Source organism: Harpia harpyja, chromosome 21 (assembly GCF_026419915.1).
Source record: "Harpia harpyja isolate bHarHar1 chromosome 21, bHarHar1 primary haplotype, whole genome shotgun sequence".
Classification (NCBI taxonomy): domain Eukaryota; kingdom Metazoa; phylum Chordata; class Aves; order Accipitriformes; family Accipitridae; genus Harpia; species Harpia harpyja.
In genome coordinates this window covers 10,033,659-10,058,059 of record NC_068960.1, presented here as the reverse complement: position 1 = coordinate 10,058,059, position 24,401 = coordinate 10,033,659, and the positions used below count along the sequence as shown (strand labels likewise).

At 42.9% G+C, this 24,401-nt stretch overlaps 2 protein-coding genes and 1 long non-coding RNA gene across 4 annotated transcripts; 1 reads left to right on the top strand and 2 right to left on the bottom strand.

Moving 5' to 3' along the window:
• Window positions 1-6,239: 6,239 nt before the first annotated feature.
• RPS15A (ribosomal protein S15a) lies at window positions 6,240-10,922 on the bottom strand. 2 transcript variants are annotated; one of them, XM_052773259.1, is made up of 5 exons: window positions 10,790-10,922; window positions 9,489-9,626; window positions 9,218-9,297; window positions 7,610-7,695; window positions 6,240-6,375 (listed from the first exon to the last, which is right to left on the bottom strand). In XM_052773259.1, exons 2-5 carry the CDS (start codon window positions 9,619-9,621, stop codon window positions 6,282-6,284), a joined length of 393 nt encoding a protein of 130 aa, XP_052629219.1. In that variant the 5' UTR covers window positions 9,622-9,626; window positions 10,790-10,922; the 3' UTR covers window positions 6,240-6,281. The 2 variants fall into 2 exon arrangements, with proteins under 2 accessions (XP_052629219.1, XP_052629220.1); XM_052773260.1 differs by lacking the exon at window positions 10,790-10,922 and adding an exon at window positions 10,414-10,522.
• Window positions 10,923-11,847: 925 nt separating this feature from the next.
• On the bottom strand, window positions 11,848-19,328 carry ARL6IP1 (ADP ribosylation factor like GTPase 6 interacting protein 1). Its single transcript, XM_052773133.1, has 6 exons — window positions 19,216-19,328; window positions 16,862-16,995; window positions 14,978-15,097; window positions 13,948-14,065; window positions 13,190-13,274; window positions 11,848-12,950 (listed from the first exon to the last, which is right to left on the bottom strand). The coding sequence occupies exons 1-6, from the start codon at window positions 19,249-19,251 to the stop codon at window positions 12,832-12,834; spliced, it is 612 nt and encodes a 203-aa protein (XP_052629093.1). The 5' UTR covers window positions 19,252-19,328; the 3' UTR covers window positions 11,848-12,831.
• A 190-nt stretch (window positions 19,329-19,518) lies between these two features.
• On the top strand, window positions 19,519-23,542 carry LOC128134531 (uncharacterized). The gene is made up of 2 exons (XR_008232773.1): window positions 19,519-19,630; window positions 19,895-23,542. It is a non-coding gene; the product is annotated as an uncharacterized LOC128134531 (long non-coding RNA).
• Window positions 23,543-24,401: the final 859 nt, after the last annotated feature.

The following is a 24,401-nucleotide window of genomic DNA, read 5'->3' as shown; positions in this document are numbered from 1 at the left end:
CTGAGGATCAGAATTACAGCCCAGAAAAGGGAGAACAAGCTACCTGTTTCATTAAAACATGCACCTGACCCATTTGCTTTTATAGACCATTTGGCAACCACTTTAACAATGTTTTATGTCACTATGAAAAGTGTAAGTGGTGGTTGCTGGGTGTTTCCAGCTGGCTGACCTCAAGCATCCTGCTGCATTATGCTGTTGCATGGCACTAAAATTTGATCAACTACAACTGCGCAATGACTATTGCCCTGATGCCAACCCAAGAACAAAATACACGTCCCCAGAGGTTTTGCTTAAACAGTTGAGTGTCACAACCGGCATGTGAAGGAGGGGGACCAGGGTGGTAGGACATGTAATGCAGTTGTAGCAGTCAGCTACATTTAGTCTATTGAAGAAAGCAGATGTGAATTTGATTACCTTGTTAGACTGAGGCTTGTCACCGGCACATCAGAGGTTTTGCAAAAGGGGTTTTAACTTGCTTGATGCTTGCTGGGAGTAATCATCATAGCTTTGCTCCACTTGTAAAGGCAGCTTCACCACTAGCATACCCTCCTGTTCTTGTTTGCTCCCTCACACCTGGAAAGAACTAAATGGGGAGAAATTCAACAGGAATGAGGTCTGGGGCCTTTGTTACACCAAGGTCAGGGAAGACAACCAAGTATCTCTTCTGGACTTACCTCCCAACTCAGATTTTAGAAGGTGGAACAATTGTCTTACTGACACAAGTATTATATTCCCCACTTTTACTTTGCATATATTTTTTGGCCTGCAGTTTTCCCTCCCCCACCTTCAGCCAGTGAAACTCCAGCTGGAACACGCATCAGGTGATTAAGGACATCCATTTCTCTGCTTAAGGAAAACTAGCACACCAGGGAGAGTCAGCACACTGAAGCATCAGCACCCAGCTGAAACCTTCGTTACACAGACCAAGCATGACTGAAATACTGTCATATCACAAGTATCACATTTTACCAGGTTGTAATTTAGTTGTTAATCAAATATCTGCCTATCCTTTCATTCTGGGTACTGCGTGAGAAAAGATCCAGCCAGTACAGCCTGTCCTGGTGGAGTCGTAACCCTTTTGCAGATGGTGAAATTCCCAGTTGCTGCCACCTCTGCTTGGCTGTGCCCACGCTCCCCCTGCAATGCAGTGCACTTGCCCTGTGCATCACAGTGCCCCAATAGTACAGATTTTAATTTGTGCTCCCTATATAAATATATATGTTCAAGCTAGCAGCCACACACTGAGTAGGAATCACTCGGTGGCTGCTAAACCCAGCGCAGTCAGATCAAAAATGCCGGAACAGCTTTCAAAACCGTGGGTAACCACTAGATAATGCCAGATACCAGGACTACGTGATTACATTAAGAGTGGTCCTAGCAAAGGTCAAAACTCTTTATTACCTTCACCAGAACCACAATATGTCTTTGTACATGTTCTCCTCTGTTTCTAGCGGTTTTATGAGATTATTCTTACATATCTCACCTAATAAACCAGACTGGATCAACTTAAAACTAAGTGGAAAGTTTTATGCCTTCAGACATCCTCGTTCGCTTCATCTGAGAAGAGCAGGAGAAGGTCAATGGAATTTATTTTTTCCCCAGCAGAACATGGACCTTTGTGTATCAAGCAATAAAGTTTACCCAGTTATTCTTGCCACTTGCTATGTCAGCACTTCTCTCTTTGTAAAAATATTTGTAAACAAAACCAAATTAATCCAGGTCATGAGCTGGTAGTCAAAATACAATTTACCAGAGCAAGGAGATGGTGAACAGCAGGAGAATTAAGAGAAAAATAGATAATTCTCTTTTAAAATGGAACTGCAGAAGTAAAATGGCAGCGCTTGAGCAGAGAAAGCATCAGAGGCATGAGCGAGAACAGAGGCCAGCAGCTTCTGAAACTCCTTGGCTCTACTAGAACAGTCCTCTGGACTAAACTGGGGTTAAATCCACCCAGATATTTACTGAGAGCCTGATATTTGCATTAATTGGCAGTAAGACACTGAACAATAGGTAGTCTTGTCTTAAATCTAAATTAGCTAAATAGCATTAGACAAAACACCAAATATCTTGTCATTTGAGAGCATGTAATTTTAATTAAAAACCCTAAAATAATAGCTTTGGCAGTCCCAGATCCTTTAAAACTAAATGATGTCTCGTATCCTCTACCATCAGCCTCATCCGCACATCCTGATGGGCTCATCACCATGCTCCCCATTCCTGCACCCTGCAGTCAGGGCCCCCACGCCAGCCACGAGCGACTTCTCATTCTTTCACTGCTGTGAAATAACTACTCAGTGCCAAACCCGCTGGGGCGAGTTCCAAAGCCTTGCTCACCACTTCAGCCCATTTTCTTTCCCTGCTTTCTGCTGCACCGCCACACACATCCTTGTCTGTCACCGCTAGCTTTCATCTAGACTCCAGTAGGCGTGAAAGAGTCACTAAGATAACTGTTCAGACATTGGAGATCAAGGTTTAATTACTGCTTGCATTTCTGGTGCAAGTAGCCAGCACATGAGTTTGAGAAACAAAACTCCATTCAGGGGAACGGAGCTGACTGAATTACCTGTCGCAGAAAACAAACAAAAGGACGAAGAGGAGAAAGTGCATTTCCAGCGAAGCCGCTGTCACACACCAGGCTTTTTACCCTGTTGCCGTATTTTGAAGATCAATACTTACTCTCACCCCACCATATTATCTTAAATCAGGCTCTACTGCATCAAAGACAGAAAAAATTATCTTTGTGGACCAGAGTACAGAAGTCAGGATATTTAGCTCTGCGGAAGGAGGAGGGAGACCAGCAGCAACACCAAAGCCCTCTCGGGACTCATCTCACACAGATCACGCTGAGTCTCCAGCGATTCAAAGTCGGATGCTGCCATCTGTTGACAACTTCCCACTGCAACAACAAATAGGTACTTCTCTTAACGCATGGCAGGCGGTCTGAACGTGTTTTGTCCTGTTCTTAAACAATGGCATAAGGAGCAATGGCAATCGGCATCCAGAAATACTGATCATCTATCTGAGAGCAGAAGTGAGACCAGGCTGCACCCCGCTGATGGGTCACCAACTCTCTCCCACCTACCTCTGACTTAGTAAGGGTTTTCACAACTCAAATTCTAATCCCATTTTACCACCTGTGACTAGGACTACTGATGCTTACCTTCTTGTGATCAGCTGAGCATGTAAGGAACTATAGGCAGTGCAGCATCACCATACACCATCCATACCATAATACGACTAGTTCCTCTCCACACCACAACAGCCAGGCAAGCGGCCGCACTCACACAGATCTAGGTGCACAGATCTGGTTTAGAAAGTAGCAGCAGACCTCCAGCCGGAGGGCCAAGGCTTCTCTCTACCTCTAGAAGGGTATGGAGGCAACACAATCACTTCCAGACTTGTTCAACGTCAGACTGCAGGGTATCCAGGATAGCACCAGAGCTAAAGCTTGGTAATTCAGGGGTTTGCAGCGCAGACGCTTTCCTCAGGTGTCACCCACCCTCCCAGTTTTCCCCACAGGAAGGTCAACTGCCTCTGTCCCACAGAGGATTCCTCCCTCATCAACATCCCTCTCTGCTCCACAGGTACCAAACACCTTCTCTAAATTAACACTTTGCCTTGATTGCCAGTTGTGACCTGTGCTGTACTTTCAGCTTTGTGCCATTTTCCCATCTCTCCCTATTAATCCTTTTATTACCCAAAATGATAGTTAACTTTTACCTACAAACTGCTTTCCCAAGGCATATGCCCTCAGCTCCAAAAACACCACTGAGGCTTAAAAAAATACCACTTTCAGGTTTTAAACATGTCCGAGAATAAGAATTTCTGCAACCCATTTAAAGCAGTTGTGTTGCAGGGCATGTCATAATCCTGCGTGTCAGCTCCCGAGTCCCACTTCACAAGTTCCTTGGGTCTCAGCCAGCAGCTATTGCCCAGGAGTAAAGCTCTCATGAGTGAGGTGCAAGCTCAGAGATCATCTTATGAACTTGGATCAGCTGCATCAGCTTCTAAGTGTGGTAAGTCAGTACGTAGTTACATTTTTTAAGATACACTGTGGAAAAGGTGCATCTGCTGCTGCATGCTTCCCTCCAAGTCATTCTTTTTACACTGGAGCTCTTAAGTCCCAGTTAATAATTCTACAAAAGTCACTGGGCTGGCTTGTGAAATAAATTAACATAGTCTATTCCCAACTCGTCCGTCAACTGAGAATATCAGAAATTCTCTTCCTTTGGAAGTCTCTGTGGTAGTAAAGGACATACACAGGTAAACTCGTTCAGAAAAACTGATGTGCATGTCCTGCATAAAATTGGTTTAAAACGTGAACGTCAAACTAGCAGGGAACTTGAAGCCATAGTGAATTCATCTAAAGGAAGCCTTAAAGCATCACTGCCCTTCTTCCATCAGGTATCAGAAACATGTGTTCTATTCTGGACTGATAAAAAACAAGATTTTTCAGAAAGGACCAGTGGAATCTTGATACCATCTTCAGAGTTACTCTGAGCAAGAAATACAAAAGCTCATGTGTGTATCCGTGCTTACTACAGCAGAATTATCTTAATTAATGATAGGAAAAAAAAAACCAACCCTGTAATGAACAGCTTGATTTGACAATAAAAAGGGGTCAAGACAGACTTTTTAGTTTCGTAACTACTCTTTGTAATCCAGTGTACAGTTCTTTATCTTCAGCTAAGCAAATCTGTTTCAAATCAAAGAACCATACTCATCACATTTGAATATTTTGATGCCATCTACAATCCATACTTTGTGACCTTAACCAGCATGTGACCGAGACAAAACAGGTAAACTAGCCTTTTTTATTATTCCCCTGTTCTTCTCAGTCAATCTGCAAGTCTCCATTATGGGACGCTAGTGTGTACCACCAGAACACTAACTGCACGCATTCTTTCACAGCCCTGTTGCTATCTTCTTGCTCCTCAGAAGAGCCACCACATTAGACAAGACTGTGCAGCTTGTCTACATAGAGGTAAGACCTGTTTGCTTAGCAGTATCACCTTCTCCTTTTCTCCATAAAAAGTAACAGACTGAACTGAAACAGGTTACATAGTTATAAGCTATAGCGATTAAAGACTTCCTGCCTGAAGACATTCACTTCCATCCTAAGGCTCTCTGAAAAGCTGTGTGATGAAGTATCACATTCAAGGCACAATACTTTTAACTCAAGCAACTGTACATATCAAGCATCAGGACCTATCGCCAAGAAGGAAAATTATTTCCAAATGTTTGTATCAGGTGGACCACAAATTCAACAGTTGTTTTAAAGTGCGCTGAAACGGGCTTGCTACATTTGAATAGGCTCCTTCCTAATAAAGACTCCAAAGTGAAATAAGGCAAGGGATTTCCAACTGCTGTTAAAGGACAACACAATCAGCCCAGAAGCTTGCTTCCCATTCTCTACCATCTGCAAGTAGCTCTTCAGCTGTAGTCACCTGCTCTATGTACTGCTTTGAAAGAAATTTGTTGATTTTTCTGAATGGTCAAGTACATTATGCTGTCATGCATCAGATGCCTGAAACAAAGACCAAAAACTCATTCAATACTAAACATTCACTACCTGTAGGTTCAGATACCCTTACTTCCTCACTCCAAAAAGTAACTTAAAGAAATCTCAAACAGTCACATCTTCATGGTAACATGCAAAGCAGCTGCAACTGCCTTACCCAAAACTGATGTTTCAAAGGGCTTTCAAACTAGAAATTTGAAGAAAAAATTATTCACCTCAGTACCTCAGCTACTCCTTATGCTGTAAGATGTGGAACAAGTTTGTGATCTGAAATCAGACTTCAACCATCTTAATCATTCCACAGTCCTACATCTCGTAACTTTCTAAACCACAAACAGGAAACACCTTCTGGCAAGACATCTTCTACTGTTAAGCCAAAAGGTGAAACTATTATAGAGTCACATATATGTAACTATGGAGACGCATGTATCTAACAGCCAAGAGGCAATCGCACCACATGATAGCTGAGTATGTAGTTTAACATTAGACTTCCTCTGCTGAGGCTATTCTGTATAGTGACCTGTAACTGTCATTCAAGTGGTAATTACTGAAAGTATGTTATATTAACAGAAATAAAAGTTGTGACCAAGGATGGCATGGAACCTGAATGTCCTTTGCAGTGAAGGTGGAACTTGAGCACTATTGAAGAGCTGTCTGTTGCAAGCACTATCTCAAGTAGTGTTAGAAGTCATTAAAATACCGACTGGAAACACCAGAGTCCATTTGAACAATTTATTAGTATCCTCTTTTTTTACAAGTTTTAGAAAAAGAATCCCAGGATTTTGCCTCCTGTGTGTTTTCGCCTAGCCTCCTCATGGTCCATGATGCCAGCTGAGGTTGTCAGTACAATGTACCTATTAAGAAAGAACAAATGTTCAGTTTATCATATTGTTCTATGCTTGTGCAGAGTTGACAGCACTAACTTCATTTTTGTATTACAATAGTAAGATTAGTTTCTCTAAGAATAGGCCTAGCGGAACTAAGGTTATCAGACAATGAAAAAGAAACTCCTCTCACAAGCACAACTCTACGGCACACAAAGGACATTTATAGGCTTCTGTTCCCAAATATTTGCATAAGTCTCAGCAAGAAGTTTTCTTGTGCATTCCCACTGTAAAGTCAGTTCAGCTGTTGTAGCAGCAACTCTATAGTTTCCAGACAAAGTCTGCTTCTACTTTAAGCAGACATTTTTCTTCAGAGCAGGTAGAGTTGCCATGGTGCCAGACAGCTCCTCAACTCCGAGCGCTTTGTGTCTCAGTGTTTTGAACACTGTGCACTGATGCAGATGAATATCTGGATCTGGACTGACAACTGAAGCAGCCTTAGTCATTGCTAATGCCAACATTTGGATTATCAGCATACTTCATCCACACAGCTTCGTGTCTGAGAACCTCTTGTCCTACCACTCTATAAATACTCTTAAAAATATGACAACACACACTAGTAAGCTATATAGGTACAGCTAAAGCAAGCAGCTTATCATTGGAGCTTTAAGAACAGAAATGACAAGGAACTGTTAATCCTGTCTTTGACAGGACAGACTGGCTGAGCCCCTGAAGACTGTTCTAGCTCTGCCATCCTGGTGCACTGAGATTTATTACCCTTGACTCAGTGCATTTTGGAAAGGAAAAACATATTGCATAATAGAAAGATTTTCTACATTGTGGAGGTTTGTTTAACAGAGGCTCCGAGTCTCTCATCACTTAGTATCTAATCAATTCATACACAATCAGGAAGTTCCTACTTCCATTGACCTGGTAACTTACATGACTCCTCCTCCATCCATAAACAGCTACTAATAAAATTAAAACGAGTAAGAGAAAAATCCTATTTTCCCAATAAACTGTAGAAATGGTGAAAGCGGGATTTACCAAAGCCAAGCAAAAACACATCCTTGCTTAGCAGTGCCCCTTTAAAACTGGTTAAAAAGAGCATTTATATGGAAGATGGATTTTTAGACTGGTATCTACCTCCAGATTGATCAGAGAGGAAAGGTGTCAAGGGAGTCTAACTTGGGCAGTATGAAAGTGTAATAAAAACCACCACATTTTTACATACAACATGTATTTAAATCTTCTCCATACTTACCCAAACTGACGTGAAGGCAGCAGGTTGTTCTGCCACTTTTCCAAATCCTTCAGCTGAACATCAAATCTGGGACTGATTACACCACACTATAAAACAGAATTCCATTACAAACGGAAGAACTTTATAAACTGGATTTGTATGTTTGTCATTCCAGCTCACTGAATGAAGGAATGTAACAATTGCAGTTGAAATATTTTTGGCAGCAAAAGATTAGAATACCAAGAAGCACACCCCATTACCCACAGTATGGAACAGCGCTTCCTCTCAGGTAAGTTGAGACTCACACAGCTATTCAGCTTTTATTTCCTTAGCCTTACCTCCTCCTCCTTGTCTAAATAGTGTGACTTACACTGCTGCTGAAGCTAAACTAACAAATTAATGGCTAGACCTGCAAGAGCACAAAAGCATACTATAAACCACTAAAGATTATTAAGCATCCTCTATCATCAAAAAACATGTGATTACTCAGGGATATTCTACTTCTAATCATCAAAAATAGTCAGCAAAAAATACCTGTAGATTTAAAACATGGAGAAATTAACATGCATAAAAGTTATTGAAGTCTTCAAGTTAATCGTATTATTTACTGACCATGACCACTACTACCACCTTCAGCTACGTCCCTGGCTTCAATTATCTTAATAAATATCCAAGAGCAGACCAGAAGTACACTTCCTGCACTGATGGACATTCTTCTGAAACAAACAACTGTTCCCTTATTGCAATTATTGAGAGAAACGTTACATCCAGCTGTACCCTGCAAGATCTGTTACGAAATTATCCCAAAGAGTTCAAGGAACACTATACTCAAACCTGACATACATTATTTTTATTACAGACATTTAACACTAGTAATTTGGGTGGCATCAGAATTCGCTGCCTACTACACTCAAACAATTTTCAGCTGCAGTATTTTTTCATCGTGGAGACAGCACCCAACATATTTTGACCAAGTAATTTTTTTATTTCTTTAGTAAAGAAGCTTAATTGAATAGCTTAATTGGAAACAATGATGCACAGCAAGTCATCACAGAACTAGCCAGCTCAGTATTCTGAGACAAAAGCATTAAACAAATTTCCAACACACACATGAATACTTCATATGCCCCAGGAATTTAAAAAACTCTAATCGACATTAACATTCAACTTCCCTCAACTGCAAGCAAAGCCAATCTAGCAGCAGCAGAAAGGCTTATTTTCTCAACATTTACAGGTATTAAACATCAATTGGAAAGCAACTCAGTTCCTATCTCTTAAGACAAGTCTTCTAGATAGCTTAAACATCAAAGAAACTGAGAAATCACTAGGTAGCCAGAAAGCCTTTAAAGGGAGAAACACACAGCACTTGCAAGCAGACTTCCCTGAAAACGTCTTACACATTCAGAGTTTACCCAAAATGTAATTAGTCAACCATATCACTATGAATCTAGAAAAATTAACAAGCATCTGATAACCACTGATAATATCCATACTACTTTCATTTATATGGATTCAATAAATACTACCTTCTTTGTAAGTAATTCTTTCAGAACTGGAGCAGACAAACATTTAAAAAAGTCTCATTTAAACACCTTCCTAAAGAACTGAATTCAGGAAGACAAATCCTACCTTGTTGAGTCTGCCTGTGAGATTGACAACAATCTTCCCAGCTCTGTGATCATCAATTATCTCAAATTCACCAATGTAACCTACAAAAGATCAGCAAACAGACAAATCAAATACATAATACTTAGCTACGTTACTACAACTCAATTAACCATGTTGTACAAAACTAGTTCAAGCACCTCGACTTGCTTTTAGTCAAAAAGCATCTTAACACAACAGCATCCACAGAAACCACGGATGAGAAACAAGTCAGCGCTGTGCACTCTAGACTTACCGTGCTTCATCATCACAGTTAAAAACCGGACGATTACTTTGGAGCACGGCCTAATGAGAACTTGGCGTTTCCCACGTTTCTCTGCGTTGTTGATGCTTTTGAGAGCATCGGCTAGAACGTTCATGCGCACCATGGTGCCTGCAGGGAACAGGAGAGGCAGTTACGTACACCAGCTTTTCAGCACAGAAATACTGAGCAGTGCCCTTTTCTTAAGGGCAATTTTAGACCTAATAAGACTGACAGAAAGTTCCATTAAACCTTAAAAAGCGCTCTTAAGCTAGAAAGCAGATCAAATCACACATTCGGGTATGTTCAAGAGAATTCCTAACTATCATAACAAACCAGGAAACCCGACACTTATTTAAACTTAGCATTATCAACACACACAAAGATCTAAAAAGCACCATCTAGACACCATTTCAGCAGTATGACACCTTTCCCAGGTCAATCGTTTCGGACTTTAAAACCTAGTGATGCAGAATTAGCCCTACTCAAAAACTAGGTCGTACACGGTATTAAATAGAACAGAAGCTGCTCGGCTTGCTTATCTGCAAAAAACCTGCAGAACACAAGTGCAACGCAGCACTCTGGGAAGGAAACTGGGAATCAACTCTTGCGTTCTCGTGATAAAGACAGGAGCCCCCCGAGTACCACAAGGGATGACAAGACTTGATGCTGTCGCCCCACTTGTTAGCAGTGCCAGTGCACCGCCAGGACAGTGCTCCTGACTGGCCCACTGGGCCATTCCCCAGGTGGCCAGGTCCTGCGGCACGCGAAGGCTTTTACTGCTCAGCCAGGGACGCCCAAACGAGCAGGCCTGGCTAACTGCTGCCCACGGGGCGAGGGCAGGCAGACCCCCCCGTCCCGAGGGCCGCCTCCTCTCCCAGGGACCAGCCCACCGCCCGCTCCCCAAGCCCTCCCCTACCTCCTCCCAGGCCTCGCCGCACGATCCTCGCTCCCCGAAGCCCGCAGACTCCGCGGCCCGGCTCCCCCGAGCCCTGCCCAGCCCGGCCTCCCACAGCACCGGCCCGGGCCTGGCTGCCGTGCCGGCCCCCGCCCTCGGCGCCCAGCCCCGCATCTCCGCGGAGAGCGGAGCCACGGGCAGGGGGGGTGCTTCCCCCCACCCTACACTCCGGAGGCTCCGGAGAGCGCTAGGGGAGACGCCGGCGGCCCAAAACGGGCCGGGCCGGCCGGGCGCAGCCTCATGGCCCCGGCGAGGCGGGCAGAGGCGGCCGCCGGGCCCGGATGGGGCCGGGAGACGGCGGATGGCAGCCGGGACCCGGCGACACCCCCCGACTCACCGGTGCAGCAAGATGGCGGAAAAGGAAGAGGCCGGGCGCCCGCGCGGGATTATGGGAGGGCCATAGGCGCGAGGTGGTGCGCGGCGCCCCGCGCGAGATCGCGAGACTTGACGTCCCAGTCGGGACCCGCCGCGCGCCAGGCCTGGCGGTCCCCATTGGCCGAGGGCGGCACGTCGCACTTCCGGAGCGACGCCTCTGCCCAGGTTCCTATAGCAACCAGGACGCTTCGCGACTAGGCGGGGCTACGGCAAGGCGGGAGGGCCAAAATGCCTGCCGCCACGGCGCCGGCCGCGCTCTCAGGAGCCCGGGGCGGGGGGGGGGGGAGGCCGCCCCGGCCAGCGGAACACCCACCATAGCCCCGTGGGAACCGGGCATGGGAGAGCGGGCTCTCCAGGAGCGGGGAAACCCAGCAAACCGCCCACCCACAGACAGAACGCCAGGGAGGAACGCCCAACGTTTCGGCAGGGGCAGGCGCCCCGCACGGTGAGGAGTCACGCGGGGAAGGTGAAGGTCTGAGGTGAAGGAGGCCGCGCCAAGCGATGGGTTCTGCTTCCACCGCGTTTTAACTTAGAAGGGGAACACGGCTCTCGGGACCGCAACAGCAAAGGTAGAGCACCCCAAGCCAGCGCTGAGGCTCCCGAAGACGCTGAACGGCGTCACCCCATCTCTTCCACTACCCGGGGATCCTCCCAGTCTGTGCCAGTTCAGCAGCGCGCTTTCTAAATAACCGTTTCAAGCTGCAGCATCTTCCCGCGGCTCAGATCCATCACAAGTTTTACTGATCGGGTCTGACTTGTCCACAAGCCATCACTTTTATCAGCATCAATCGACTACGGATGACGTTACAGCCTTTCCCCTCTGCAGCGGGAGCTGTCAGTGCACCATCACGGCTGATTAAAGTTTTACTATTTACAGTGAGCTATTTCCAACAAAAGGTGTTTTTCTGGTAGGACGTTGCGCACCGACTACCACGTGGCACTAAAACACAATTCGCAGCCCCAGTTCTTGATTGAAAGACACATTTGCACAACTTTCTGTACATTCACAAAGAGCAAGTCTTCAAGAAGTTTCTCTTTAGTCTGTATTTACCTATCCAACAGTCACAATAGACACTGAAGAGAGTTCATTTTAAAACAGTAAACTTTTAAAATGCATTAACACAGGTTTTAGCTTTTAAAGAAAAAAAGTTCAGTTTTAAAAAAAGGAGGGAGAGGTCATAGAAAAGCACAAACAATTCAAACAGGCTTATTTACAGAGACAAACCTAGCATATTCAGGGTGATTTTGTATATAGACAACATTCATAACACCAAACGTGCTACATGGCTCCATGACAACAGCAGTTTTTAGAACAATCAGCTGTTAAGGTAACACACACCTTAACTCATTTTCTACAGTCTCAGTGCAATGAGTTGAAGTTTACGCTACGGCTAAATAACTGAACTACAAATTTATATATTCCAGACCCCTATCCAACAGATAATCTGGTATATGCAGCCATAAAAAGCAAACGGATTCAGTGGGCCAATGGTATCACCTTCTGCCCCGATTTTGGGTATGCACCCTCAGGTATGATCATTCTTATTCCGCTAATTGTCCTCCTTCCACAAGGATCAGTAGTAACAAGCCTCCAAGAAGTGTAAGCTTTCAGAATTGCCTTTCATACTTGCTGTAGCCACAAATTAACCATCAGTGAAACTAACACAGTTACAGAAATGCTATCACACATCGCAATTCTGCTGTTTCTTCAGTTGGGGTACTTATTCACAGGGTCTCTTAGTTTGGTGAAGACACTTAATAAGCTCCGTACACCAAAGGTCAGGTACTTTCATATAAGATCAGCTGCAGGCTGCAGAACCCTAGTCAGCACAGCAAGAGACACAAACCCACAGCAGTTGCTAGTGACATTTACACTTCATCAGGGAGCCAATTAAAAAAAAAAAAAGCCAGTGAGCAATACAACTTCTATTGTCTTAATTATACATTAATTCTCGAAACTGTTCCCAAGGAAACCTTTTACAAGACTGAACGGCAGTTAAGTCTTCATTCATTTTTCTTTTCCTTGTGCTTGAGAAGTTTGTTTATCTCCCTTTTCGCCATTCCAACATACTTTGTAATGATCCCATGCTGGTTTAGTCCAGGAAACAGCAACAAGAAACTTACTAGAGAGAGAGAAAAAAAAAAAGGGGGGGAATTACTTAATACTCCTTTAACAAGCTTCTGTCACCTTGCAATTCCTTGCTTCCCTTAAGGTTCAGTAACTGCTTGAAAACAGAAAAATATAACCCTGCAACAAAAAAAAAATCACCACACATATAAACAAAATTTACTTCTACCAGCCTCACACCATTTCACACAGCTAACAGAAAAGTTACTTCTGGTTTGCACACTGCACACTTACCAATAAGATAGGTCAGAAAGAGATTGTGAACTTGCTGTCCAATCCAGGCAACCACAGCAAGAGAAAAGAGCATGGTCATGAAGTACTAAAAAATGAAAAGGGAACAGTTATCACAGATCTGTTGGGAATTCTCCCCCTTCCCTTCAGTATCCAGCAACACTTCAACATTTAAAACTAACTTGAAGTTTGCTGGCTCTTCCACATGTGATGCCTATGCATAGGCTTGTTAAAATTGAGATTACAGTGTCTACAACTGTATGTTCTCATTTATTTTCAGACCATCAGTTTTACAGGATGCCAGTTCTTTTCTGTCCAGGTATCCCTTAGAGTCAAACTACGCCATCCCAACTGACACAACTTCAGCCTCACATAGTACCTGAAGCTGTTTTCAGGACAGTAAATCAGTAGCTCATGCACCTAAGCTAACACATTACTAAAATCTAGTTTTCTGGACAGTTCACACACACTGGAAACAAGCTGCGTTTCCAAAAATTGACCTATCCTAAGAAACCCGGTTTAGCTTTATCTTAATATCAAGGGTATGCTCCTAACTGCACAGTATTGCAAGTTTAACGTCATGTATCTTGCCACGCCAGGTTTGAATAAGATGTGTGACTGGCATTAAGTCACAGCCAGAACTGCTGGTTCTTGGTTTGAAATACCAGTTTATTCAGACATGTGCCTTGACAAAATACTTAAGACAAAACAAAGCAAATAAAATCTTAAGACAATAGAGATGAACTCCTAGAGCTCAATACCATTTTAGGCTTCTCTTCCTTCAGTGTGAAGAGACGCTTCCACCAGCCAACAATTCGGCGACGAGATTTTACCAAATTGCTGCAAATCTCGTGAAATCTTTGCTGCTGTTCCGTAGTCCTTTTATTAAAGAAAAAAAGCCAAAAATAAGAATTCAAGATTTAATCTGAAATTTAAAAGATCTCCCATAATATGCTTCCAGCAGTAAAAATTTATCCAGTACTTATCCTGGCATTTTCTTCACTCGGTTTTGTACCTTATCTTTATCGAGCATTGTAATGCAATTGCCCATGTAATTTTTCTGTATACTCTCTTAAATTGACTCGCAAAGAGCAACAATATGCAAACTAGAAAACCATTGATTTTAATCTGATACCAGTGTGATACACACAAGTAATGCACACCTGAAACCAGTGTGTATTACTTTGGCTTTTATGTTGGTTCATTATTAGTCAAGAACATTTATCCACTAGTCATCTTAAAGCAGATGCACTAAAATTTACTTTTAACTCAAAATTTAGTTCAAATAAGGTTCTTCTCCAGCTTACTGTTTTTACACAAGCCTTGCCTTTCTTCAAATCTGTTTCAATCACTTACAGTCACATTCATACTCTCTGCATTACTCTTTTCCTTCATTGTATTTACTACTGCCACTCTTTCAAAACATATAATCCAATACCCTTCTTCATAATTTTAGTTCTCAGTATCTATTATCCATTAATTACTAAAAACTAGTTTAGCATAACTAACTAGCATCCTTAATGGAGAGCAAAGACTGTGCCTACTCCTTCAAGAGAGTCCTGTTTTTCTAGAAGAGAAGGAACAATAAAGGTATGTTGTAGTAGTTATCTTTTAGAAAAAGAAGGATGAAGGACATCTTGCTAGTATCCTCACTTCATATACTACAGATTGCCAACTTCTTACTACAATGACCCTGTAATCATTTAATATCTGCAAGTCCAATATCCATTTTGATAAAGTTCATAATTTATTTACACTTCAAGAAGCTGTTTTAAATCAAGCTTTTCTCACCATTTATTAGAGCCAAAGATTCTAGGTGCAAGAGCAGGAACAAGATAATCAGCCAAACAGAGGAACATAACAAAACAGGAGACGCCTGAAAGAACTGATGGGTCCAAGTAGTAGATCATCCTGCAGAAAGAAGGTAACAAATGATTTCTGGACACTCAGACTCAGTATTTATACTAGACATATTTAGTCTCCTCTTCAGATTGGCTCAGGATGTCAAACAGTAGACCTACCCTCTTGCCCAAGCTCAAAAAAAATTTCCAAATTTGCTCCTATTACTAATAAAAAGAGGTTTAAGTACTTCAACGCTATTACAAAGAAATACAAATAAAAAAATGCAATTTTCTTAATGCACTAGATAAGAAAATGCTACAATACAACAAGCATGGTCTGAAGTTCAGTAGAAGTAAAAATTCATCATTATTGCTCTCTCTGAAGTTGACATCTAGTGAACTTAAAACACTGACTGGGGGAGAAGGATGAGTGAGTGAACGTATGAAATACCCAGGTAGAGAGAAAGCTCTAATCTTGTTGGTTCTTAAGTAAGTCACAAAATTCAGATCCACTACGGGTTGTCATTTCTCTGTCTCACCTGTGAGAGCTAACCAAACCTGTTCTAGACAAGGAGACTTAAATCTCCACAGTGTTGTGCTTTTACATAATAAGTGTGCCATCACTCAAATACAGCAGTATGGGTACTGGACAAGAACTAGCTCATCTAATAAGTGTCTGTTAACACTCAGCCATGCCCCGTACTGCTTATTTGCACTTAACAGAACTTCCTAAACATTGAAGTAATAAAAGTAAAGAAATGACAAAGTAAAGGCCACTGCAGGACCAGTCTTTCTATACATCTGGCACACTGCTACTGCACTGAATGTTCAAGTTCATTTTTGATGAAGTACCAATTGAGAATCTGAAGTAGTTCTATTTCCTCAAAATATTATTCAACGCAAGATCTTTCCTGCTATAATCACAGAATTTATAACAGAATACCCTGAAGTTCATGCAATTAACTCTTTTAAAAGTTACTTTTCAGTTTCATTTGATTTCCATACCCCTCACCTCCCCTGAAGACCATAAAATTTATATTATCCAGAAGACAAATTATCCCTGCCTCACCTGGTTCAACATTTATTTTTGTAACTTTCCTCTTCTCCTTACTCCAAAACCACGTGCAGCTGGCAAACTCCACAGCTGGCATGGACACTTATCTGTACAAGGCAGGTTGGGGTCATCCTGACTACTACCGTGTTACGTAAAAGCATGTACAAGCGCCTCCAGCAAGCCAGTTCTGTATCTCCAATCCAGAGACAGGCAACATCCTCCCATTCTGTTGACTGAAAGTTACCTGCAGTCTTTCCTTTTCCTCCTTTCTCAAAGGACAGGACAGAGAATGTAAAAAAAACAAGTTGTGCAAAATTGATTGAACTCATCCTAAACACCACACCGAAGATGCAGAATAGGAAAGTCTGCCCTATGGAAACAAGTTTTCCGTAATGATATTGCTGCTGGTTTGGGGAAAAAAGCCAAAGAAGGTAACAGATTTGACTAAGAAGCAGGATACAAAGGATGAGGGCAGAATATGAACACACCAATGAAGAACATACAGCTGAGCATGGTAAAAAACTACAGCAATCATTGCTGGCAAACAGCTTTTGCAGAAAGCACTGCCCCCCCTCTGAGCAGGATGTGACTTGTGTTACTTCCTGTTTTCAATACTCAAGATTTTTCTTTTCAACAAAGTTCACACGCATTCAGAAACAGAACCTGGAATAAGAGCCTTCCTATTAGATTTTTAAAGGCGTCTTACTAATTTACTGAATAGGTTTGCTACCAGCCATGAAAGTGCAACGGTGTTCTAGGCTCCGTCCACAAGCAACTTACAGAAAAGAAAAGGAAACAACACTCATCAGTGCCAGAGGAAACCAGGCTCTCTCCCAGCGAAGAACTTTATCAGTCATCAAAATCACTTCTCCCCATCCTTGCAACTGCTCTTCCAAGCTAGCAGTTTCTGCAGCCTAGGCAAAAAGAGAAGAAAACTCTTTTATCACTAACCAGAGTATCAAATTAATTCCCACACTTCAAGTAGCTAAAAAAAAAAAAGTCATAATTAAAGACCCCAGTCACAAATCTTTCCAAGTAATTAAATTACTAATAATGTTGTAAGCTTTGTACGCAGTTATGACATTGTAGCAGTACTACTTTAAAATAGTCAAGATCTTAACAAAGCAGCAGCACATGTTATTAGACCAAATGATACCTCCTCCCACATTTTGCCAAGGTGTTTTCTCCCAGTCTCCCATTTATGGTACTCGCTCCCCTCAGGTTAGTAGAAAGTCAAGTTTTAAAGTCTAGCTAAAACCTCTCGAATTTTCAGTGTCAACATCTGGAAGATTGCAACATGAGAACTATTTAAAATACATGTATTTTCAAAGACAACTCTACCACATCAAACTGAAGCTTTCTAGCTGCTGTCCAACACCAATTTTTTATCATATAGAAGATGGATAAAAACTCAGAATCCACAGTAGAGGAAAGTTACCCAACTGATAACATTTGGACTGCAAAGAACATTTTTCCACAGGTTTCCCAGGACAGTGATCAGGCAGCCTTTAAACTCCTCCTCTTATATTATTCCTATGTTCCTCCCTACACATCTTCTGCAAGGAGGCCCCATCTGCTCTGGCATCAGCTTGCTATGCAGTTCACCTGAGGTGTTCCACATTTAACGTACCTTGTCCCACTGAGGAGAAACTATTAAGCTATCAGAGAGAATAGAAAACTCAAGTAACCATGAACAGAACTGACCACTGCCCAAGTAGTAAGTGAAAAGTCATCAAGACCTGCACATGTGCTGTGCAGAGACAGCAGGGCAGGCTTCATTGTCAACTGCATGCTACACTTAATTCAAATGAGAAGCCTGACACCACTAGAATAACAAGGACAGCTGAGTGCAGCTATCATGGTAAAGCATAGTTTTCTTGTGTGATACCATTGGAAACTATCTGAAAACTACAGTTCAGGACCAAAAAAAAAAAGGGGGGGGTAGAAAACCATCTGACAAGCTGCTGAACACCTTCCAGTTATTGTACCTGTTTCATGTTGTAAACACAAACTGTCACGGGGGAGGGGGGGAGATGCGTTTCGCCACAAGACATTTTACGACAAACTCTTTCGCTTTATTACCTCTGGCTGTCTGCATTTAACATCACAATCAAGAGAAAATTTAATGGGAAACAGACTGGAATATAACAGTGTTATTAATAGCAACCTGCCTCTGTCAGCCTAGAAGACAGCTATTGTAAGTTGTTTTCCCACTGGGCCAGGTAGAAAAAACTTAAGTCAGCTTTTGTCCACATCATCTTCATTCCAGAGCCCATCAATTAATAGTGTTTCTTCATTAATCAAACAACATAAAGTTTCCATAAATATGAACTTCTGCTCCATAAGGGGCATCCCTCCCGAACATTACATGTTTTTTTGGCAATATAGCCCCGCACACTTGTTCTGCGGAAATTCGAACCTCCCTTCCACCTCTGCACTACTGACAGTTTCTCTCTGCATCTCCCAGGCTGTACAGCTTCCTGCTGCAAGAAACAGCACTGATCAATAATGCACTCAAACGTTTTCCTTTCTTCAACCTCTTCAAATGCTTTTGCAGCGATTTTCCCATTTCCCACAGCAGCCGTTTACCGTCATGGAGATAAATATACCTATCCTTGTATTTGTTTAAGTTTTTAAATATTCAAGCCCCCCACCCTCGGCACGCTGAAGTTAAGCTAATCATCCAGCTCCTGCCACTCTCCTGCACCGCTGAAGCATTCGATAACACAGCCAAAGGATGTTGAAACACAAAGACGTGAATATTAAACGCAAGCCCTGCACATCAGGTAAAGCCAGATGTTATTATGAGCTCTAGCCTGCGAGCAGCAGAACAACAGCCGTGCCCGCTCCCAGGGAGGGCACACAGCGCAGCCTCGTCAAACCCAGTCCCCGCCAGGCCCCAAGGCATAAGCCGATCCCTGCACGGGAACCTTTTAGAGGCAAAAGCGAGCGCAGGGAGATAATTCCTCCGCCTTTCACGAGCGGGAGGGCCGAGGCGGCCCTCGCCAACAGGCCCGGCTCCCCCGCCTCCCCCAGCGCCGGCAGGGCCGAGCGGCCGCCAGCCCTTCCCCAGCCACTGGGAGGCAGAGCACCTCCCCGCCGCCGCCAGCCCCAGCCCTCGCCCTCGCCCTCACCAGCTGGTAGACGCTGTTATTGTCACCCTCCGCCATCTTGCGCGGCCCTCACACCGCCGCCCCCCGCCGGCCGCGCCCTCCCGCACCACCCCGCGCCGCCGCCTTTTATAGCCTCGGCGGCCCTTCTCGGCACTCTGATTGGCCTTCTCGAAACTCAGCGCGGGCCAGTCCCAGAGCTCCTCTCGCGCCCCATCGACCGCCGGTTGGCCGGTGGGCTGAGAGTAGCGACAGCCGCCCAATCAGCGCGGGGCCTCCGCGCCTCCTCCCCCTCCCTCCGTCGCAATGCGACTGGGAGCGGGGCGGGGGCGGCGGCCGGCGCTGTGAGGAGGGGTGCGGGCCGCCTCGGCCCGGGCGGCCGCCCAGCCTTCGCCGCGGGGGCGGTGAGGGAGTCACCTCCCCGCCAGGACTTCCACGGGTAACGCTTTTGTTTTACAAAGGCTGCCCCCTAGAACCTGAACGTGTGATTGGTGGGAGGCAGATAGGTAAAAGAGGATGTGCTGTCTAAACCCGCGACCTCTTGACGTCCACCCTGGGTGTCCATGTCCAGGAACGAGGCGGAACGTTCTGACTGAGAATGGTTCCAGGCTAACAGGTAGCCCGTTAACTGCCGAAATAACGTGGCAGCGGAGGCACTCGCCACCACACGTTATGCGGCTTAAAAGTTTTGCTGTTTTTCCAGCACAGGTATGTATTTATCGCACGTGACCAACGTGAAGCAGCCGGCGTGGCAGCGGTAGACGCCGCAGTCCGCAGGTACAACGCTGCCGGATTACCACACAGAAAACCGACGGAACAACTCGGCTTCACAGGAAGGTTCTCCGGCTCTGAGCACCACCGCTGCCTGACCTAGCTACGATAACTGCCATCTGTCCAACAACTTGCTTTATTTTTTTCAGAAGCTGTAGCAGCATGGGAATAGACGCGGGGGAAAAGCACTAGGATACAAGTATTTCTTCTGACTCAACTTTCTAAATGTTTCAGTCACACGTTAATGAGCTTAATCACCATCCCTAGGATACAATGCAGTTCCAAAATGAGGGCAAAGAAAGCGTCTTATCATCTCTGGCACCAAAACTGCAATACTCTTCCAACCCAGCTCACCACCTTGATGGAGAGGAAAAAGAGAAGGACTAAGGATGACACTGTAAAAGCAAAACCATGTCTGTACTCAATTGTTTGATCTTTTACAGGGTGCTTTTCACACTCATTCAAGATTGTATGTAAAGAACAGATACTTTACCGAACAACTTTCAAATTCATTTACATGTTGCTAAAAGCTAAGAGAGTTTTTGTGTACTGTTTTGCACTTAAAAATGATGGAGTCCACCCTCAAAACCTGTCATTTTGCCACAGCAAAGCTCAAACAAAAACTACTTTCATAGGGAAGCGATGCCAGCAATAATTCTGATTAGTCTTTTGAGAAAGTAAGGACCCACACAGGAGCATGATACATTGCTGTTCCATAGGAGTATTTGCAGTGTCCTGCAGAAGCCACCTCTCTGGCTATTCGATACGATCAACCAGCCATAAATGGTTTCATCCATTTGTATGATTTGCACCACAGAAACACAAGCACTTACCAATGAAGAAAGCAGGTATTTCCATTATCTCCAACCACTGTCAGATTCATTATCTTCCAGCCAGTCTTCCAAATGCCAGCTCCCAAGTCAGTCTACCGTTAACAGCTTCTCTCCCACCCTAAAGGGCCCACAGAGGTGTAGTTCCCTCACGTTAAGTGCTTCTCCATTGCTCAGAGGGGCAGAGGGAAAAGTGAGCATTGCAGGATGCCCTCACCAGCCAAAACCACCAGAGGAGATGGGCCATCGCACTGCAGAGAACAGGACAGCGTGGGGCCCTGCCACCCTAATCAACACCTTCCTCCCTGAGCAGCCAGGCCTTTTGAAGCACAATGTAAAATGAAAAAAAGATGTGTGTGTATACATATACATGTATATGTTTATAAATTTGGTTGTTAAAATCGGAGTCCTAATGTAGAAGGCAGAGAATGGTAATAGCAGTACCTCAGCGTGGAAAACCTGTTCATCACCTCCCAACCATTACCTGAGCTATAGAAAGCCAATTGTTTTCTGTATGCTTCAATGTATGACGCAGATCATGCTGCAATGTGATGCATTCTTCCTACACTGAGATTCTCTCTCAAAAGATGCACAGAAAATTAAATGCCCAAGCTAACTTCAAAGCACCTTTAAAAGGAGCAGTTTAATTGCTCTGTGCACTTAGAACAGACACAAATTTTACATGTTAAGCCTCCACCCATTCATCATACCTAACATAATAAATGCATCTCAAACTTTTTTCTTATGCCATGAATAAAAAATTAGTCTGATGGATAGCAAAATTGCTCTCATCAGGTATGCATTTAAGTACATACAACAGTAGTTTTATGTAATATCTGTATTTTCAATGAAATTCTTTAACTAAAACATTAACAGTATACTCATGAATAACTATTTTCCACTAAAGAATAAAAAAATGCACATGATATTTGGGTACTGTGTTAAGAAAGCAAAAGATGGATGGCAGGTATCATCATAAACTTTTTTCCTAGTCCAATTCTTTAATGCATAAAGGGATGTGTCTGCTAATTTTAGGAAAAGCTAGCAAAAAAGGGGGGGAAAAAAAGGCAAAGAAACCTTTGAAGTATTTGAGTGTGCTAAACCAGGATGGCCATACTAGGTACAGAACACATTGATGAATAATTGAAGCAAATTAACGTTAAGGACTACAGCATTTAGAAGAACGGAGCTTTAACCTCTCCAATCCCCTCCAGTATTTCTGAAGGAATATTTTTATATGGCGCTTTTCATTCAGATATCACAAAGCAGTTAACAGGATAAATATTTATTTGATCAGTTTATCAGAAGGTGGACAGCACTATGTGGTGTCACGGGGCTGGGGTTCATGGCTGCTGCAATTCCCACAATGGAGTTGGTGCAGTGAAACACCCTCCTTTTCCATGCAAGGTAACCTCGCACTAGCATTAAGCGTCACCAGTGCTTTTATAGGTGTCTCATTCATTTTTCCTTGGAAAACTAGCTCCCTGCGTCTGACTTGTGTGACTTACATGGGAGACTTTTTTTAAAGATATTTGAAAAATTAGACAAAATATATTACTACTTAAATCGACTAATCACTGAGGCAAAACTAATTGTTGCAAAGGAAAAATGGACCATGAATTCCCTGCAAAGTACCAAAATAATTTGTTAACTGTACATATCTGTTACAATTTCCATTTCAGTTATATTAACTTGACACTGCCATTATTCCACCAAAATAATCTAAGACACCACTAATGACTCCAGTTTGTTTAATACATCCCAGTAACCCGTTTGGTAGAGCAGTGCTCACATCCTGGCTTTACAGAAGGCGAGCAGGTACAGAGGCAAACTAGTAACTGCATTTTCAAAGGGTTAAGAGCACCTCAACTAATAGGCTATACAACTGGGAGGGGGCAACAACTTAAAACAGATGAGCATATTTTGAATTTGACTTCAAGAAATTAGTCTGTAGCATGGTCCCTTGGTTAGCATTTACTGCAAGTGAGCATCATGCAAAAAATTGCCATCAGCTGATCGGTTTGACTTCTATAGCTTCAGCTGATTTGTATGTATTTAGAAAGATTTGATTCTAGATTTGCATTATTCTAGGTCTGTCCTACTGCAGAAAAAATAAATGTCTCAGTTTTACTGAAAAAAATATGAAGTAACCTTATGTCTTTATAACAAACACATTATCTTCTTTTAAAAGATAATGTAACTAACGCAGTCTTATTTAATATGCAAGATGCACACACAGAATCTGCATTTTAGGTTGAAATAAGACTGTACAAATTTGCCATATTGTCAACATTTACCAAGGAAAATGCATCAGCACACAAAAGCTGACAGTCCCACTGACTCCTAAGCATGTGAGCTATCTCCTCAACATTAGTTACACAAATTTAAGTCTTTGTAGAATCCTGCTCTAATTTGGGATTTGTTTTGTATTAGACACTTTATTCTCCCCTGTAATTTTCACAACCACAAGTAGTTTTGCATACAAGCAAATTATGAACACATATTCTTTTTTTTTTTTAAAACTTTATTAAATTACGCCGTAAGAACCCATCTCCACACAAGTGTTTCATTTCCGGATAGCAGAGGTATAATACATGAGCTACAGGTGAGTGCATTACCCCTCCCTTCCCCCCAGCTTCCAAGAAATAAAACAGCATGTATAATACACTCTTGTTACTATGGTACTCCAAAAAGATTGTTCCTAAGGTTACTTTTAACTGGAGAAAAATAAAAAGGACCAACAGTGTCAAGTGTCTTGTTCTGCATATGAATGTTCTTCACTGCAACATTCAAACACCTTCTTTCTTGCAATGCATGGCATGGCAGAGGGTTCAGGAAGCAATGGCAGTGGAATGCATTTGCATGGCTATCATTAGATATAAAGCATGTGACTTCCCTAGAGTTAATCAGGCAATCAGAATGCAAAAAAGGCCATGTGTCTGTTGAAAATTCTTACACTTCGAAGTGCATGTCCACAGAAAATTGGCAACAGAGGAGAAAGTGAATTCTAAGACCTACTGAGGAAGCAGAGCAGTTAGCATAGTGCAAATACTGAGAATAATACAAGTTCATCTAATCCTTATGCCTGGTGTTAATTTATGTTATCTGAAAATTACTAGCCAAGCTTTCTACTCAGATGAACTGCTGCAAATCCATTCAATTAAATGAATTTTATGCCAGCAGTGGGCTTGGCTCAAATCCTTTAATACTTAGATTTTGATTAAAAAAAATGCTGTATTTCAAGTGCATTTCTACTCTGAAAAGTGACAAAAATGGCATAAAGGATCTTCCCACGTCTATCTTTTTCAGCAACTGTGCGTAATGAATTCACCAAGTTTACAAAACAGAAACTTTTTATACATAGCTACACAAATTTATCTGGGTTAAGAACACCATTGTGCATTTCTGCTTTAGCTGTCAGCACCTGTAAGATTCTGTAGTTGTAACTGAATTGTTTGGTTTATTTGCTCTAAGAAAAGGAAGTTGCCTTTTCCTAAAGGTGTCCCACTTTAAAAAGGAAGCAAAAAGTCTTTCAGACAACTGGCAGACAAGCAAGACATCAATCTAAGTAAGAAGATGCCATTTTTAGAGAGAATTTTACTGAACATA